At 35.5% G+C, this 20954-nt stretch overlaps 2 protein-coding genes across 2 annotated transcripts; one reads left to right on the plus strand and one right to left on the minus strand.

Moving 5' to 3' along the window:
- Positions 1–1954: 1954 nt before the first annotated feature.
- On the minus strand, positions 1955–8785 carry LOC113764083 (auxin response factor 3). The gene is made up of 11 exons (XM_027308133.1): positions 8288–8785; positions 7862–8143; positions 7563–7619; positions 6960–7136; positions 6744–6828; positions 6549–6639; positions 6276–6437; positions 5518–5637; positions 5372–5447; positions 3764–3926; positions 1955–3683 (listed from the first exon to the last, which is right to left on the minus strand). The coding sequence occupies exons 2-11, from the start codon at positions 8120–8122 to the stop codon at positions 2716–2718; spliced, it is 2160 nt and encodes a 719-aa protein (XP_027163934.1). The 5' UTR covers positions 8123–8143; positions 8288–8785; the 3' UTR covers positions 1955–2715.
- Positions 8786–20112: 11327 nt separating this feature from the next.
- On the plus strand, positions 20113–20787 carry LOC113756987 (mucin-5AC-like). The gene has a single exon (XM_027300418.1). It carries the CDS (start codon positions 20113–20115, stop codon positions 20785–20787), a length of 675 nt encoding a protein of 224 aa, XP_027156219.1.
- The last annotated feature ends 167 nt before the right edge of the window (positions 20788–20954 follow it).

Below are 20954 nucleotides of genomic sequence, written 5' to 3' on the forward strand. Positions count from 1 at the left end.
TCTAGGTGAATTTATAATTTGTTATACTATCATATTTAAATTTTTGTCACACCTATTTTCAATTCAATTACAAAGGACAATTTTTGCGGGAAATGAAATTTATGAGGCCGACTAGTTAACATATAGAGATTCTGTCTGTTTGGATTGTGAATTATTAGAGATATTTTTACTGTAGTACTTTTTGTGATGTGATGTATGTGAGATAAAAAGGTAATTGAGAAGGTAAAAAGGTGTATTGAAAATTGTAATGATGATGTAAGCAAATAAATTTGGGAAAATAAAGCCTAATCCAAACAAACTGTCATTCCAGCAATGATACAACACCCAAGTAAAAAGTCCTCGGGAAGATAGCCGGAGTTTTGTCGGTCTTGCCTCTCGAGGGAGGGAAAGAGGCAGAACTAGAAGTTGTTACTCATTGCAGACTGCTTGTTGACTTTCATAACAAGGATATTATATTCAAATAACGTTCAGGTATATATATATATATATATTAGTTACATCAAAATTATATGGTGTCATCTGATTTCTACATTTTGAAATTTTGTCATAGTGATAAAATTTAGACTATAAACCTCTTCCAATAGTTGCTATTGACAACCGTTTGTACCCTTACTTCCTCGAGGGCTTCAAGTGAAATTCAGTTTTGAAGCAGCAATGGTTATCAATGACTTAATACTGCGTAGGATCCATTCATAACAGGTGTAAAGCTTTGATAACAAATTGTAATTCACTGAACACAATTAGTACAATCTTGTAATGGTAGTATTAAAATCTTGTACCGTTCACCAAAGAAAAGTATATGTTGAATTTTTGTATTGTTGGCAAAATTCACGCTATAAAAAGTTTGGGGAAATTGCTTGTGACAATCGTCCTTGCCGTAAGCCCCACGTGACTCAACTCCGACTGCATGTTCAACCAAACTGAGGTCTTGAGGCAGTTTGCAATCCAGATTCAGTTGCTTCTTTTCCAGTTCAATCTAAAGATTCCAAATTTTAAATTAAAAAAATTAAAAAAAGTACCAAATTTATAATTCATGGTTCAGATTGGGCAATGTATGAGTTGCAAATTGTCTAGTGCACTTACATCTATAGCACTACTAAGGCCCTATTTGATAACCCAATTCAACATTTAAACTTAATGAATTCAGATTCTAGCATGTTCAGACGCGTTCGATAATCAAAAATTAAACATCTGAATTAATTTAGTGACACTGAATTTTCTAGGCAAACTTGCTTTCAAAATTAAGTGATAAGCTATTCATTTATCACTGGATGTGATATACACTCAAATCTATTAGATTTAATAATTAACAATTCAATATGGATTCAGGATTCAGATTTCAATTTTATCAAACATACCCTAAGTCCATGGTCATGGAAAAATATCTAAGCTCATTTTTAGTTAAACCTAATGTAGACGCAAAATGTAGAAAATTTTTTCTCCTTTTGTTTTGGGCCTCGCATTTCTTTGTTTGGGCCCATAAATTAAACTTATACTGCAATATTTTCTAATCTGGTCCGTACGGTTCAAGATATGGGTACTCATCTGATTAGAGCACTTGGAACTTTTCATTTGTATTCTTGTAAAGGATATAAATTTTACATTTGTATTCCACAAGACACTGTTGCTAACTGGTTATAGGGACACAGTAGGATCTGGATGATCCGCAGCATGGTTGAAGGCTCACAGAATAAGACTGCTACAATGCATTGGCTTGATTCGGCGAAATACAGAGCCCAAACTAGACAAAATACATTCTAGATGAAGAAAGAAACTCCACCAGAAAATAATGGATGGCGGAAATATACTTAGCATTGGACACTGTTATCGCGACAAGTTCCGCTAATGCTAATTTGTCAAAGAAGATTCAAGAACTGGGAGATAAGCTCCAAAGGAAACTAACAGGATGAAAATTTAAATATTACTTCCCACACTCCACAGTTCATACAGGATATCAGCGAGGATATAACCATGTTATAGAATCAATTCAAGCGCAAGTCATACATTCTGAGGAAGAACTTTTTCCTATGAACTGAATAAAGAAAACAATAGAAGAAATCAAGCCCCTCAACTCACAAATCATGTTCATACAACAAAATCCAAGGAGCTTAGGGACAGATGGCAAATCTAGTTGAGCCGTTGGCACAACTGCTTCAAAAGTACATATCCATGGGGAAGAACTTGCCCCAGAAATAAAACTACTACATAATTTCTTCTTTTCACATTGATTGTCATCAAAATGGACATTTAAATCATAAACAGAACCATGCAGAATCTTTCTAAGAAATTTAAGAGTTTTAAACAAGCCATCGGAGCAGCTATGCCTTTCATGCACTGCATCATATAACTGAAGCCTCAGATGCCTCACTTACATTCAGTCATTCGGTCTAAGGAAATAGAGATCAGGAAACAAGCTGGCTGCTGCTCAGAAATAGAGCTGACCAATTTTCTTAACTACCATTCCCAATACCACGACAAGAGAGACTAAAATCTGTACCTCTGACGTTTGCTGAAACGTATCTTCGTACAAATCCTAAATCACGCTTGCTTTGGGATTTTAGCAAAACACCTATCCATCTTTACTTCATGGCATGCCTTCCATTTTCACCATAGTGGTCAAAAGCAACAACAACTAATATAAAAAGTTCAACTAGTTATAGGTCATTTCATCAACTGCTCATTTACTTGTAACTCAGATGTCAAAACAGATTTGCACTACAAAGCTATATCGAGAAGCATATCTCTTACATTATAGAGGTCACTTACTTTAGTGCAACTGTTTCCAGTTACCTTAGTGACAAGTGAAGGCTTTGGGTGCAATTGCACATCATTCTCGGGTACAAAAGCTGCGTCATGATCATAGGGCATTTTGACTTGAATTTGGTTCTCTTCATTTGTGCCATTTTTCCCCTCAGCCAAAGGAAAACCAAAAAGCCTGCAACTATTTTTGCACATGGAAACTGCAGTCTGGCCTCTTCTATGTGATGATTCATTTGGAAAAGCAGTGTCTGCATACCCCAAATTCCTATGGTCTTTCAAGAAACCAGAACTGGATCCATATACATCTTCCCTCCTAGAGCTACTCTCAGGAGAACACGCGCTGATCCGCCTAATATACCTTTCAGAAGTATCAAATAAACCCCGGTTGCAAGCCTCTAACTTCTCCAAGTTACCACCACATGGTGCATCACGCACTTTAGAAACTGGATAGCTTGCTTGATGAAACATCATAACAGAAGATGGTGATGACAGCTGCCCTGATGGATTGGGAGGTTGAACATGAGTAGGATAACCCCGAATAGCAGACCATCTGTTCCCCTGGCCTGGGACCTGCACACCATTAAGTATAGAAGACCCACTACTTTCTAGCACAATATCAACAGCAGGCCCTCTTCCATATGATTGGTTCAGAATAGTTTCTTGACCTTGCAAGACCTGATTGAACTGAAAAGGTTCAACAAAGCTCACTTCGTGTGAAGCAAAAGAGTCTCCTTGCAGGGATTTAAGCTGATTTGGCACTACAGAAATCCTGGAATCTTTAGTATTGGGAAAAGATTTCATTTCTGATGGATGCTGACTCGAGGCATCAAAACCATCATATGGATTATTCAAACCTACAATTTCTTGACCTTGCAAGACCTTCTGCAACCTTATATCTCCATATTCTGATATTCCTGTTGCATCTGCACATGGCATGGATTCATTAGATCCTCCTTAGTTAAGTACTTATAAACAACAAAACAGTACAAGGGATGGCAGAGACCTCTGGCAACTGAATGTTCAGATTTGGTCGTTAGCAAACCGGTCCTCGTCCTTTTTGTTCCCAGGGTCACTAAGCTGCTGTGACCAGAAACTATACCAGATGGCTCAATCTCCCAAGGGGACACTCGATTATGCCGAGACACCTCCATATCATCCCACCTAACCTGTAGAAACCAGCAAAGAATACGGATGAATCAATATCAGGATGTCAAAAATCTATCCCTCACACAAGAAAAGTTGACCCACTGACATGAAGACGAGCACATGTACACGCATTAAATCTCTTTACAGACAGAAGAAAAATAGATTATTGACCAATATCAGAACATGAATAAAGGATTCCCTCTAGCAAATAGAGTCGCAATCTCAAACAACAGCAAAACTTGGAAATAACCTCTACCTCAGGCATAAAAGAAGAGCACTATTTAGTTTTCCAGGATGACAAACAAGACAAGCATATGAATCAGTACATGAGATTGTGTTGAATCTGCATACATTCAAGGTGATGATTACCCAGAAGGATCGCAAGTATCAGAATTACCAAATTACAGAAGTATACATTTTGCATTTAAAAAACAACTCACTTGGGCATAAGCAGGTTTATGAAGCTTCATACAAGTGCCACATCAAAAATTAACTATCCAACTACAGTTCATAATCCAGAAGTTTTAAACACATCGAAAATTTTCTGTTTTCTGTTTCTTTTAAAGGATACTAACCACAGTAAATATTGCCAATCTTTTGAACACATACAATATTGTATAGGCATGTAAACTCTCACAGGTATTGAATGGTTTGCCACCCACTGATACCTCTTGTATAACCAACCAAAGAAAAGGAAAAGCTTAATCCTAGTATATCAGAAGCCACGTATTTCACCTCTCTGAAATGTGCAAACATCATGTTTGGTACCCTATTCACTTCACTTAATCTCAGGCCACTCTAGTTTTTACTTTTCTCAAACTCAATAATGCAAAATCCTCCGTATGCTTGACATCTGTTCATTTTCTTGCTTCGTCCCATCTTCAACAATATATTTAAGAATAAGTTATTTGGCAATTTCTAGACAGCAGCTGATGAAATAACTTTCATAAAGATGCTACAGTGCCTTTCTTTGCAATTTGAAGCAGCAACAACCTTGCATATGATTTCTAGCTGTTAGCAAGAGATTAGGTACCCAACCAAAGGGATGGAAAACCTAGTCATCAAAAAGAAACTGTGTGCTACAGTTGCAAAACTAAAATTTCCCAAAATCCTTAATGTATAGGAAAAAAGTTAAAAACATTTTAAGTTTCTAACCTGCATAGAAAGACTACCAATTCAGATAAAACATAGACATTTTGTCAATTGAACTCCTTAAAAGTGGTAAAATGCATAATCTGGACATGCACAAGCCATATTACCTAGGTAACAATTTACAGAAGTAAACCATAAAAGGAGAATCCAATGTTTAATTCATGTGGATCCTACGGTTGACAAATTTAAAATGCATATCTTGCAACAGTCTACAGCATGGAGAGACAAGGTGCAGGCCTCTAAAGCATCATTTGAATCAGAAACTCTCAAGCTAGATAATAATAGAACATTTAGCAATCAAATAAGATCATACCAATAGACACCTCCATCTTGAACCAGACCACCTAACAGGATCAGCATCACTTATCCCAACAATAAGTCCAGTGCACCTGCCATAGCAGTAATAATTAGTTGAGATAGTCTAAGCCTTTGAATTGTGTAATGTAGTTTCAAACCAACCTTCTCTCAGCTGCATCTTCTGTTTCAAAACGCATTTTAAATCTCATTCCCGCTGAAATAGAGTGTGCAACACTCTTTGAGAATCTTTGGTAAGGTACAATAAACTCTGATGAGCCAGCCCTACAATATGCAGGTGCAAAAGAGAAGACATTCTGGGATAAACAAACTGGAGAACACTATTCAGCTACATGCTACACTAAAAGAAATTTCAGACCAACAGTTACGAGTGTTTTTACTTAACACAAGAGTAAATGTTCCTATGGATTTTTATCATCCAACCACAAAATTTCATGAAAACCTCCAACTAGTACAAGGAACTATATTGTTCAAGAAAATCGCCAAATTTAACTTTATTCTACTACTTTAAAGGACACGCATACCATAAACGTTTCCAAAACTTAAATAAATACATTCGTGAAATGACAGTAGTAGAGTAAGGCAATGCCCTCACGAAAATCTTATTCCACATTACTATTTGTGTTTTTCAATTAAGGATGAAAACAAATGAAGTAAGATTTTCAAGCTAATCTGACAAATGCAATTATCAACATTTTGGGACAAGTTTTTAGCTTGCACAGAAAGACTAGGAAATGAAAATATCAAACATGTAGCTGATGGAATGAGACGAGTATATATTAAAATGGTGGAAGCAACTAAATTGAAGAAACTTTTGCTAGGAAATCAACTCAAACCATCTATGATTCATGTCCATCACTTCGATCAGAGAGCAGGCCAGTGCAACTGCTTGTGTAACATACCTTGGATTGTAACAGACATTGAAGACCCTTCTCGTGGTTACAGCATTGACCACAGAAGTGATGCTGCTGGCATTGAACTGTTGGCTTGCAGTTGGAAATGTAGAACAACTTTTTAGCTGAGCAGCTCTTCGGATACCAAGCCTAAGTTCTCCATCACCACCCCTGACAGAAAAAGATAAAAAGCAAGCAGTTTTCATTTTTCTGACAAGAGATAGTATCTAGTACAAAGAAGGATAAACGACAAAAGCCAAAAAAATTCTTAGCATTTGGCACCTCAGAAAAAGAACAGCATCTCCAGAAACAAGCTTCTTCTTATTGACAAATGCACTCCAACCGGTTGTCAGTAAATGCCTTCGGGGCTGCCCTGTTCAAACAGAATTTCAGACCACAAAATTAAGCAAGCCATCTAGCATGCATTCTTTAAAATGTATTTGGATCCAGTTCCAATAAATGATCATTTCTACATACCCCGGTATATGTGCCGAAATTTCCACTCCATTCCATGCAGATCCTTAGCTACAAGCTCCTGAGAAGGCCTCTGTTGCTCATAATCCTAAAATTGAAACAAATATAAAGGGAAAACTCAAAAGTCAATCAAGATATGAGCGCGCATGTTTAGATATGTTTCAGTAAAACCGTTAAAATTTGCAGCTTAGTTTGGTAAGCAAAAGTCATCGTGGTTACCAGAGGAGGGAAACAATCTTCAGCAGCTCGACGAGGGACAGAGAAACCCCCATGAGTGCTAGTATCTGAAGCAGTAAGGGTCTTGCAGAACATGTGGGGCGTCAGAGACTTTCCAGCGCCTTCAACATCTTCTTCAGTTTCTACTTCAACTTCCCCTTCCTTCCATTTATGCTCCATCTGCAGAAAAGGTAGCAAGATAGACAAAATTATTCCCCCCAACTGTCAAAAATGAAGAATACCAGCTACATTAGGAAGGAAAAGCAAATACTGTTTCTGACTTCATATAGAACCATGAGACCACATCTCATGATGAAATTTTACCTTGAAACAGAGCAACAAGTTCAATACAAAAACGCTTTCCGCTTGAGGATAGCAGGGGGAGAGTGGTTTACTCTTAAACGAAAAACAAGTTGTATGAAATAGACGAGGATACTTCATTTGGCTCTAATTGGAACCATTGCCTTCCCCTTATAGAATTCATTGAAAAACAAATACTTGCATGATACTTAACTTGGTTTTCAAAACCAAAAGGGTAACTCAAACAGAGCCCAATTAAGCTGTACCATAACCACTTAAAAACAGAAGTTTTGCAGCGAACCAAACCTGGTAATCTGGAAGCAGAGAAACTTGTGCATACACCTCATCAGTAGTTGCCTCCGCCTATCCCAACAAACAATTTTCACAACATTATCACAAGCATACAAGAATTTTCAAAAAGAAAATGCATAAATGCAGCAACTTACAACTGGAAGACCATAAATAGATTTTCACCTTTAAATAAAGACAATACTACTAAAAAAAAAAAAAAAGAAGAAGAGAGCACACATTTCAATATATTCGACAAAGAATTACTGTACATGCATTTGTAAAAATAAAATAAAATAAAAGAGAGACTAAATTACATGGAGCTTGACATCGACGACGCGGCAGAAAATGTGAGGAGGAAGATCAATATTGGATAGAGAGAGCTGATCAGCGAGCTGCTCCAGGTGGCCCTGGGGCAAGTACACCACTCGGCTCCCTTTCTTCGGCAGCGAAATCAACGGCCCGGCACAAGCGTGCCATAGCTCCATACACACCGACTCCGAAGCAGAAGGCGTCATTTCACTTCCGCTGCCGTCGTCGTCGTTGTTCACCGTGTTCAAGTCAATTAATCCACACATCGTCTCCAACAACCCACAACCCTAACCAAAAAACAAAAAGGTTCAAAACATGACCGCAATTTAAACCAACTCATCCAGCTCTACATGAATATGCATCCAAAGACAGCTAGCTACGAAGAGAGAAAATCCAAGTGAGAGAGAGAGAGTGAAGAAGCTCCTGCTCACCTTTGTTAGTTGCTAGTTGCCAGCTAGCGAGATGTAATCAACAGAAGTACAGAGTTATCAGCCCGCGCACTTAACGCATTGTTTTAAAAAATAACATGACCCAGAGATGAGATGGGACTTGAGAGAAAGAGACCCAGCAAGATTTTTCTACTTTCTCTCTCTAGAAGAAAAAAAAACAAAATGGCTTTAGTTGAGTTTTTCCGTCCTTTTTCTACTTGTCGAAATTATACTCCGCCGGCATCAGCATGTCGCAAGGTATGGGACTTGTGAGTGAGGAGTAATGGACACAAATATATACGAATTTTTTGGGAAACATTATTTAGTGGAAATTCCTCATGATCTGATTATTTAACAGTAGCTGAGCTGGTGGTGGTGGTGGTGGTGGTGCAAGTGGCAGGAGGCAGCAGGTGCAGAAGAGCAGCAACTGCCGCTACTAAGAGAGAGAGGAAAGCAGGAGAGAGAGAGAGAGAGTGTGTGTGTGTGTGTGAGAGAGAGAGATGGGGGGCAGGAAAAGGGAATAAAAGAAAAATTAGAAAAGGATGGAGGATTTTGTGAGAGCGAGATTGAGGGGAAGTGCGTACTATCGCCCTGTATTTTCGGGCGGATGTCTATTCTGTCCCCCTTCTCCTTCTACAATTTTCTCTCCTCACCCTTTTACACCCTTTTCTTTCTTTTTATTTCTTCTCACCCTTCTAATACCCAGTTTTTCCAATCTCTCAATAATTTTAATTTTTTTTTGAGAAATAGTTATCAGCTATCCAAACAAATTTTTGAAAGCTTCCGATGAGTTTAGCAGCTAATTCTAAAATTTGTGCTCTTTTCAATAAAATTAGCTGCCAAATTTGTAATGATTCCTATATCTCGTTTTTTTTAAAAAAAAAAAAAAAAAGAATGATCTTTCTACCTTAAAAAATTTGGTGATAGATAGGTACAATTTTAAAAATATTTCGTGACTTTTTTTTGATATATTTAAAATAAACTTTGCAGAGGCATCAGATATTTGCTTGCTGTATTTTTGTTATATTTGCAGTTACAAACAACATTAACATGATTATACTCTTCTTTTTTTTTTGTTTAAAAGAAAAGGAATCACTTTTGCTTAATTAAATGCATTCTAAAAAAATTTACAAGTATATAACCTTATTAGTTTATTTTGATTAACTAGATTAAAATTAGGTATAAAATGTTCATTTGATTTGCTATTTTAAAGGGTTTTGTAGAAAAAAATAAAATAAAATAAAGATTGAAAAAAGTGTTCATCCGCACCATCAAAACTTTTCTTTAGAAAAATACAATCCAAAGACTTCTTTATCATGTTTTCTTACAACGTCGTGTCACAAACAACAAATAGGAATTGATCTCAAGATAGATATTTAATAATGGGATTAACTGCGAGGCTTTGCCGACTCCAGAGGTAATACGTCAACTCGTTTCACCACCGTCCCCCCGCCCCTTACTACTAGTATAAGATTTTCTTATGCTGGGGTCCCTCTTATCATTTCCGTCATTATCTTCTCATGCATTTATGCTTATGGCCTTTTAGCCTGGAAAATGTGGGTTTAAGTGCCTCTACATTTACGTTAAATATGAAAATCAAGCGATCAAAAATTTAATCAGGTTACCAATTATTTTCTTTATAGGGTTAGGACCGCAAATCAACCAAATCAAGTAGAACTTTGATCTAATCGAATCAAATCTTAACTTAATTTTACCACACTCGAGTTCGAACTCGACGAACTCTTACAATAAAACTCGAACTCGAGTTTAAAAAATAAAAAATAATTATTTTATTTTTTAAAAAATAAATAAAATAGTAAATTGTCTTAATAAATAATAAAATATTATGGATATATATGTAATTTTATTATTAAAATAAAAATAAAAAATATATAAAATCGAGTCAATTCGCAATCTAACGAATTGAGTATCTTTAAATTAGTGATTAAGTTCGAGCTCGATTTGATCAGTTCGAGGTCGACTCGAACTACTCGCGAGCGGTTCAACTCATATGTATTCTTAGTTAAAAATAAGTCATCGAAAGACTTATATCTACCATAAAAGAAGCTAAAATGCGGTAACGCTAACATCCCCAGATTGTAGCCATGGAATTAATTCTACTCATTTGGTCTCGATATGGCCTTTGTACCTAAAGTTTCTTCCTAGACAGTTGTTGACAAGTTTGTTTGGATAGGGTATTATTTGAAATATTATTTGGAATAATTACTGTAGCACTTTTTGTGATGTGATGTATGTGAGATATAAAGGTGGTTGGAAATATAAAAAGTTGAGTTGAAAAATGTGTTTATGATGCAAGCGAAATAATATTTGAAATAAGTTGATTATCCAAACAATTTAAAGTTATTAAAAGCTAATAATTCCAATTTCAAGAGAGCGCAAGAGTACTTGGCCTTGTTGAGTTACCATAATATTAAATCCTTTTCTTCCCTTTTCATTTTTTCACTTTTGGCTGGCTAGGGTTAAGAGGTACAGGGGTGGCATGTCATAAGACTAGTACTTAGCACGACAATTATTGGGAAATTGGTGGAAGGAATGCAAAACTCATGAATGCTGTAAATTGGGATATCATTTCATATTTACAACTACATATATTTAAACTTCCGCAAGAATTAATAAAATCCCACCACCTCCCCTTTTAGGACTACATTGTCAATGCATATCTACCAAAGGAAAAAATGCCAATTCTGATCCAGTAAGTATTTTAGCAAATATGTGGTTCAAGATTTCGGCTGATGCTACCGTTCGCTGAGAGAATAACTTGAACAAAGGTACTTTTGATATCTAAGGATTGCGTCTCGCTTGCTCAACTTTTACCAAATGATGTTAAGATATTTGCTTCAGCCACACTCATGCACTGAAGTTGTCGATATTTTTTGGGATAATTTCAGAAACCTCCCTGAGGTTTCTAACTATTTCACTTAGTTTTTTTTAAATTTTAAAAATTACACTTACTTTCCTTAGTTTGATACTTTGGTAACTAAACCTTAAAATAAGGTCAAAAATTTAATGAATATTCTAAAATGCCCTTATTTTATAAAGTTTGATTCATTTTTCTAAACAATTATAAAGTAATTTGACATAATTATTTTGAAAAAAGGACTCTCAAGTTTTTTCATACCAATATTTGTTATTTAATAATCAACTATAACAATAAATCTTTTGCTATGATAAGCTATTTTTATAGTATTTTATTGGGGATATAGATTATTTTTAAGATAGAGAAGAAAGTGTTATATTGTGTTTTAAAATTTATGGACTATTTTTTTAATAAAAGTTTATGGACTTGTTTAGTGATAGAACCACCATAGTTTGGTAGTGATTTTGAGCCATTTATTTTTAATTATTCTTGATTTATTCTTGATTTTGATACAAAAAAAAAAGAGTTACAAAAAAATTGCATGATATTAAAAGTCATCAAAAATTAGTAGTTTAACATTTGATCTGAATATATATTAGCAACAATATTGATAGTTCTTCTATACTTCTAATGAAATATAAGAGAAATGAATAAGAATGAAAAAGGGAAAAATTATAAAATCCATCCTTTGTATAAACATGACAACAAGAGCCTTTTATTAAAATGTTAAAGTTAGTAAGTCATTTTAAATTGGTAAGGAAAGTAGGTGTAATTTTTGAAACCATAAGGAAACCACATGAAATTATCAAAAATCTCAAGAGAGGTTTCTAAAATTATCCCATATTTTTTAGCATGGGATGAATGAAAACTTAAGAAGTGTGTGTGTGTGTGTGTGAAGGGGATGGAAATTGAATCCAAAATCTCTAAATCCCTTTTGTTTGCTTTGTCTTTTGATTAGCATTTAATAGCCATTAATTTCAGAAAATTTATTCAACAACTTGAAAGAGCATATATTATGCTACATGTTTAAAATGACGAACACAAAAACTATTAGAGGAAAAAGAAAAGTTTACAGCAAGTACTTTAAACAAAAATAAACTAGACGTAACATGCTAATTGAAACTAAAATAAAGAGCCTTGACAAATAAAAAAAAAAATTAACCTTAGATTCCCTCGGATCAATCCTAATGAATTCGGAGTACTATTACTTTACTAGAGAACCGAGATGGACAAAGTGTCTGTTGGACAAATAAAAAACAAAGGAGACCACAGATGAACTTTTTATGTAGGGGGAGACAGGATATGGCTGTGGCCCCCGAGGACGAAACAGGAGGGTATTAACTTCCGCACATAGTAATTATCATCATTCTGTTTTTTTGGGACCAAGAACACATCATTATGATTACCCTATTGGTGAATTGTAGCTTCAAGATAAGGGTAGACTTGTCAATTCATCCAAGGTAGGGACAAAATTCTCAATAGTGAAAATTTCTTTTTCTTTTTCTTTTATAGTAATGGCTGGGTACAATAATGCCTTTTATAAAGAGGCCAATCTTTGATAAAGGCCAAGTCAATCTGGGAAACCAAGCAAAAGAGGTCTAGTAGCAATCTCGCTAATAGCTTGGTACTAGGGATGGCAATGGGGGCGGGTGCCCGCGGGGCTCTCGGGGCGGGGGTTGGGGCGGGGGCGGGGGGGAATTTTTTCCCCCCGCTTAGAAACGGGGCGGGGGGCGGGGGAGTATACCCCCCGCCAATCCCCCGCCCCGCCCCCCGCAAAAAAAAAAAATATATATATATATAATTATATATAATATATAAGTTAATTAGTTATAAACTTATGATAATGATATTATTAGTTAGATGTATTATATAATGTATATTAGTTTATGTAATATAATTGATATTATCAATTATATGAATAATTCTACATGTCTACTAATAGAATTTATTAATTAGTTATACTAAATTTACTAATACATTTATACTAAATTTCTAATTACACTTAATAGAATAACACTTTTTTCTCAAAAAAAAGCACAAACACAATAATGAATTAGTGATTGCATTTGTACTAAAAGTGAAAACTTGACTATTTTAGTTATATTTATTTCATCATATTGGATTGTATTCAAATAACTTATGTTTGATTGTTTTTATGAGTTTCAATTGTAAAATTACAATGAATAATAATTTGGTGATGTGTTGATATTTTAGTACTTGATTATTTATTAAAATTTAATTATAATAAAATTATATAATAAAATTTTATTAACCCCGCGGGGGCACCCGCGGGGGAAGCGGGGCAAGGCGGGGCGGGGGCGGGGCGGGGCGGGGGGAGCAGGAGGCGGGGGACGGGGCGGGGGACGGGGGGAACTAATAGGCAACGGGGCGGGGGACGGGGGAGGGGTCCCCCGCCCCAACCCCGCCCCGTTGCCATCCCTACTTGGTACACCTTGTTGCAGAGAGCCGGAAATATGGGGGTTACAATTCACGGTCGCCAAGCCCATACTTTTAAGTTTTAACGTATTCAGAGTTGCTTTCTCCTCCACGCTCCAATAAGTGGCGTTTGCTTAAGTCACTTTTTTTGAATCATTTTTAATATAATCGAATTCACACCATAAGCCACTGGTCATTTGATCCAGTGGTCATCACCATTAAAGGTGATGCTGGAGGTCAGGGGTTCAATCCCTGCCTCCCACAAATTTGCCACAATTTGTGGCGGTCTTAATTGACCTTCATCGATGGAGTCTGTACTCACATCGAACCCCCTCCCCTTCCCCTTAGACTAGGCTAGATTATGTTATAGGACATCTATCGTTTCGACAAAAAAAAAAAAAAAAAGAATTCACACCATAAATATGAAAAAAAAAATTAAAAAAAGAAGTTAATGGATTTCTTTTGAACTAAGTTTGGTTATGTTATTGCCACATTTCCCTCATAAGTACTTGTACTTTCATGGTTGGTATCCCTTATTTTCATTTTGTAACGATCCAACACTACAATTTTAGTGTTAAGCAAGTCAATCGTTAGTTTAGCATTATGATTTCATAGTTCAACATGCATAAATACGTAATTTTGTTTTGAATTTTTAGCCAAGGAATGAAACCCTGCAATAAACACAAACTCATGGATATGTTCATCACAATGATTCGGTTTGAACAATTCATTTACCAAGTATGAATATCGAGAATATTTGGATTGCATCTAATGTGAGATTAGTAAAATTTATAATCTTATTTGAAGAATTTTTATTGATTAACAACTAAATAATGAACTTGACTAATCAAGACCCTTTTACATACAGTATTTTCTATCTTACTATCCAATCTAATCCAACGTTTTTGTGGGCTTGTTTCATATTAGTTAACCTTAGCATATATTTTTCAGATTTTTGAAACAACTCTTCATCACACGCTCCTCATGAGCATGGTAAAAACCCTCCTTAAAGTGTTCACAGAAAATAGTGTGCTTAGATTGTAAATTATTTGAAATAATTTTATGAAAAAAGTATTATAACACTTTTTTTATATGATGTATATGAGATAAAAAGATGATTGAAAAATATGTTGATGATACAATCAAATCAGTGTATATAAATAAGATGTAATAATTTACTATCAAAAGTTCGGTATAGAAGTAATATGACAATTTGGCCTTTGTTGCCTTGCTTGGTTCTATTTTGACATAGACCCACCCAGCAAAGTCATCAAATCATCAGACCTATTTTACACATCAGTCAAAGACCAGTACGTCAGTCCATAATCTGTTGGTTAAGTCATTTACCTCCTTTATCCTAAAAAAAATAAAAAGTCATTTACCTCCTTTTTTTTTTTGTGTTTTGATTGCTCGAAAGTTCAACACTACCATCACCTCTTCAAGCAAAACGCAGCACCTTCGTTCCAAACCGAGACAGACAGGTCCTTTCCTGGGAACAGAACGTCCCAAGTAAATCTCTTCTCCTTCTTTGGCTACTTGCGAAAACTTCACATGATCGTCTGTTTGTGTTTTTACTTTTTATCTTCAGGGTAAATCAGGGATCCGCAGTAAATCAGACAATCCAATAGAATCTTTTGCCAAATTTTATAGTCTTCTTGTTTTTGGAGTCGAGTAATATGTTGGCGAGTTTCCTAAACAGGAAACCAGTGAGCATTATTCCTCTTTTCTTGATCTGCATAAGCAATTGGAACTGGAGCTTCCTTCGCCATTACCCTATTTGGGTTCTTTGTGTTTCTCTGAATATTTCTTAGTTCAACCCAAAAGTATCAATAATGAATGACCAATGAATCAAGAAGGCTAGACTTCCCAGTTCCCACGAAATGCTAAAGTTTGAAACTCCGGAAACAAGTGAACATCCTCGTATTGCAATTAAAGCTTCTTTAGAATTACTTTCTTGTGTTTGTCTCGCTTCCCCAGCAGCAGTAAGCCATGTCCGGTCCCTAGGCTGTTGTCTTGGTCTTGCTTTTTTTTGGGAACTCGCATCTCATGCATTTTGAAACCTACAAATCCGGTTTTGCATGTATATATAAAGTTTGTTTGGATGAAGAACATTTGGGAAAATTTTTTTGGAATTAAACACGTTTTCCATGTATCCCATCATAAAAAGCATTACAAGAACTAATCACTGTAAAACATAATCCCAAATACTTTATCAAGAGAGTCAAATTATTTATGGAATAATTTCAAGCCATCGATTCGGACAAAAAAGCAATAAAAATAAATAAAAGTAGTTTTTTTATATATATATATTTTATCTGATAGAGGAATGATGAAGTTTAAGAAGCGCGAATAATGAAGAGGGATTTGAATTGAAAGCCTTCGAGTGTTGGGATCTCAACTTTACCCATTAAATCAATACCTTCTCCGCTAACTCAAAATAGTTTACAATAAAGAAAATGATTGGTATGCTTGGATAGGAAAGTATATTTGAAATAATTGCTATCCAAATCATATTTTTTTAACTTACAAAAATCTCAACCAAACTTTCAAATATAAAAGCTTCTTGTTTTCTTTTAAATTATCATTAATATAATCACAATTTTTGTACTAAAAAGTAAGACAATATAAGGGCAAATTTAAAATGAGATTATGATATTCTCTCTCTAAAAATAAAATTTTAATATTATATTAAGAAATAAATTACACGTCTTACAAACAAAAGTATAAAAGGTAAGCGAGACTTGTTTAAGTTCGAGAATATCAAATGACATTTATTATCAGAGACGAGAAGGTTTCTAAAATTTATCCCATTACATTTTCAGATTGAGCATCTCGTGTTGCAATGATCGTTAAGTTTACATGTTCCAACACTAGCATAGCATATCAAGTCCTACATGGTGTCAGAATATCTCCATAGAATGCTATGGCATTCATTCTCGGATAATTGCTGCATTCTCCCAAAAAAATATACATATAGAAAAGAAATGGTCCCAAGTTAATAACAAGAAAGGTATATAAGTAGAATATCTCTTTCGTCGGAATCAATCAATGATGAACACCAATCCAGGTGCAGGTTCACGTGCACACTAGCTCACAGAGTAATTACTTGAATTAGCTTTTGGCTGACGCTAGTAACATCATATTGTTCTGCAAATCAATAATTTAGCCCAAAACCTTATCGTAAACAACCTTATAATGATGCCTTTGACTAAAGCATATTAGTTATTGCACTCGTTTCTTGGGCAAATGGTCGATGTTAATTGATTTTTGACACTCGGAATTTCGAATCATTGCTTATCCTAATTATTTACCCTAAATATAATAGTGCAAACACGGATGACGACGTATCTTAAAGTTATTCTTAATTTCGCAAAAGTGTACTTTACCTTTGTTGAATTGCCAAGAAAAGAAAAGGTAATAATGATAATGGGTCCCTGCAAAGATAAGAAGAGTATTTCGCACATTGTTTATGTACTTTCCAGCAAACCAATCATTCATAGAGAAAAGATATTAATATAATAGTTGTATTCCTTAATTAATTAAAAACACGAAAAAGTTTAGAGTTAAGTGCTCCATTTTCTTGTTAATAAGTAGCAGCACAAGTTCCTACAATTAATTTTCTAGCCAACTTATATATATATATATATATATATTCCATATATTATATAGTCCAAGTATGATTTTTTCCCACTTTGATAGTAGTGCCTAATTTAGCAAAGTTACTCCACCATTTAGCCGTTGAAACAACAGTAATGATCAATGTCAAATTGGTGAAGTTCGCCTCTTATTTCTCTCATTTCTTTTGCTGGTAGAGAATTTCATCTATTACGATGATAGTTAACATATATTTTGTCTTTGAAGTTAAGTTACCAATAGCTACTTTTCATATTATTAACATTAAAGGCACATTAACTTTCAATAAAGCTACGTAATGAAAGTTAAAAGACCATCATTATCCAAAATTACCGAGCCTATTAGACATCAATTATGTTGTTTCCCTGCTTTTTTTCGAGTACTAACTAAAGTCACCCTTTGTAGGCGTTGCCTTTTTACTCCAAAAGTAGGAGTTAACAACCAAAAAGATTGGCTATAATTCCGAAAAGTTTTAACACAACCTTGCTTAAAGGCCATAAAATAGTAGAGCTGTTAAACGAACCGAGCTGTTGGGTAGCTCGGTTCGTTCGTGTTCGTGAAAGGCTCGTTCGAAATTTTAAACGAACCGAATTCGAACGAATTTTTTTGTTCGATTAATAATCGAGCGAACACGAGCATGTTCGCGAGTTTTAACGAACGTTCGCGAACATAGACATAATTATCATTTAACAAATTTTAGGGTTAATTTTATGGCTGGACTTTTATATTTGGAGGGCAAATTTCTTTGTTTTATTTGTTGTTTTTATGTTAATGTTAGTTATATAGTTAATGAATAATAGAATTTAGTCACTTAGTGTTTTAATTATTTTTTAGAATGATTAATAATTTGCATGGCATATTTAAGGCATAAAATAATTTGGATTCGAGCATTTTGAACATGTTCGCGAACGGCTCGTTTATGTTAAACGAGCCGAATTCGAACTCGAACTCGAACACGAATTTTACTTAACGAACCGAACACGAACACAGGTTTGGAGTTCGAAAATTAATGAACGAACACGAACGTTGTTCGAACTGCTTAACGAACAGAGCTCAAACATGAGATACTCGGTTCGATTCGGTTCGTTTACAGCTCTATAAAATAGTAAAGAGTTTCGATCCAATTTGGATTGCTATTTCTTTGTAAAAAAATATATTATAATAATTTGATATATATATATGTATATGAAGTAAAAAAGTTATTGAAAAATATGTTTACGAAAAAATGTTAACGTAAACATTTTTTCTTAAAAAATTACATTCCAAACACCACCGAAATCTCTTCCTAAAAACTTTGGATTCTCCACAATCATAATTGTGATCTAATACAATTTGGACTGTCATTATGGTTTCGTCCTGAAATACTTACACAATAATTTCCCATTAAAAGACATGGATAATTATGGCCTTCTTAGATATTCATGACCTTCTTATTTGTTGAAAGAGGGAAGGAGTTTGAATCTAGTTTTCAAATTGGTTTTCTTTTAATTAAGTGGAATAATATTGGTTTTTAATTATTTAACTTTTTTTTAAAAAATGATTAATTCTGATTTTTTACTTACTTTCATGATGACTTAAACTCGTGATCTTACTAACCAAGCCATGCTTTGTTGTCAAATTGACTTGTGTTGCTCCATTCAAGTGATAATTTAATTAATTTATCTATTTAATACTAGTAAATTTACTTTGATCAATTAAATTTTTAAGGAGATTTAAATGTGATAAGTAGTGATTACGAATTGGATGAGGTCCGACACAGAAGCACCCAGTCGGCCACTCGCTCGCTCCTTCCAGGGAATGGAGCGATGTGGGTAGCCGACACACTCTGATGAGACAAAGACCGGTCTAGTTCCTTTTGGCAAGTCGTATAGGACCCCACAATCAAATCCCATCCCATTCACGCACCTGCCAACTATCTCTTCTTCACACTGCACTCACTTCTTCACCTATAGTCTACATCTATCGTGGTGGATAAGACCTCCAAAATTTTCGACCCTTTTGCAATTTACCCCATCTATCATGCCTCCCCTTCTTGTTTTACCCTCTTTGTAGTCGCAGTAACTTTGTAACTTTTTTTTTTTTAAAATTATGGTAGTTGTTGTTTTAGTACATATTAAATGGTTGTAATTAGGTTGATTCAAGCTAAAGGGTTAGATTAAAATGTAGAATTATGGAAACACTTTTTTTTTAGGTGATATGATACATGCATGATAAAACAGAGAGTAATTAAAAATATAAAAAAGATAATTAAAAATGTGTTTACGATATAATCAAAATAATATTAAAATAATTTGTGCATCCAAATGCGCTTTAAGAGTCTTTTAGTATCAAAAGTAAATAAAAAAATCTTATGTTACTTTTCATTATTTTTATGAATTAATATTCTATATATTTACTGTATATATATAAAATTATTGTTGAATGTCTAACAATCAATTTAAATTTTACATATGTATCGTGCATCAAACACACGGTAGTGTATATAGTCCTGTCAGTGCCTATGAAATTAACTCTATTTTTATTTGACACACATTTGTTAGCTAAAAAAAATTGGGCAAATTATCCAATTGGCCCTTAAACTCTTTGTCTAAGTAAAAATAAGCCCCTCATTTATTTTTTGTTGACTTTAAGCCCTCGAACTTGTAAAATTGGACACCCGTGACCCTTTTAGCCAGTTTCTCCGATTTTGCAACCGGAAAGTGAATTCACACGAATGCCAGTATGCTTTTAAGAAGGGCATTTTTGTCAAGCAAAAAAGGAACAACTCATCTCTCCTCTCTCCTCATTGACTTCTCCACCGATGCCGTCTCCCTCTCCTCTCCTCTCTCCCGCAACCTCTCCCTCTCTCTCCCATTCGTCTCCTCCCCTATGGACACCATCAATGCCGACGTTTCCCAGAAGCCCTCCAATCCTTCCAAAATACACCATTGCCACCACCCCCGTTGTTCTCACCGCCGTTAACTCCTCCTCAATGCCCACCCTGCAGACTTCTGAGGCCAAAGCCCAACAAATTACTGATTCTTCCTCCTCCCCTTCTGCCATACCTATTCCGACCACTGCTTCCTCCTCCTCTACCACCACCACTACCATCACCTCCACCTCCGCGTCGACCAGCACTGCTGTTACTTCCACCACAGTTTCCACACCCACGGCATCTATGCCCAAGAATCGGAGGCGTAGTGCTGTCCAATCAGCTAGGGTTCTGCCCCAGATCATCAAACCCCTGTTGGCCGAGGGTGAAATCAATGCCGCTCTCCACCACCTCCGCGTTGTTGACCCTTTACTTGCTACCCTGATCGATACCCACCAGCCTCCGGCATTTGAGTCTCACCACTCCCCATTCCTTGCCCTCACCAAGAGCATTCTCTATCAGCAACTCGCCTACAAAGCAGGCACCTCAATCTACAATTGCTTTGTAGTGCTCTGCGGTGGCGAGACTGCAGTTCTTCCCGACGATGTGCTGGGTCTATCTACTCAGCAGCTCAAGCAAGTCGGTGTCTCTGGTAGAAAAGCCAGCTATTTATATGACCATGGCCTCAAATCAACTGTGCGTTAGCTACCGTGTTCTACCGTGTGTGGAAGAGATCGAAAGAGGGGGTACTGAAACCCTAGTGTCGCGCGAGTTTTGAATCTTTTGACAAAAATGCCCTTCTTAAAAGCATACTGGCATTCGTGTGAATTCACTTTCCGGTTGCAAAACCGGAGAAACTGGCTAAAAGGGTC

Source organism: Coffea eugenioides, chromosome 2, assembly GCF_003713205.1.
Source record: "Coffea eugenioides isolate CCC68of chromosome 2, Ceug_1.0, whole genome shotgun sequence".
Lineage (NCBI taxonomy): Eukaryota > Viridiplantae > Streptophyta > Magnoliopsida > Gentianales > Rubiaceae > Coffea > Coffea eugenioides.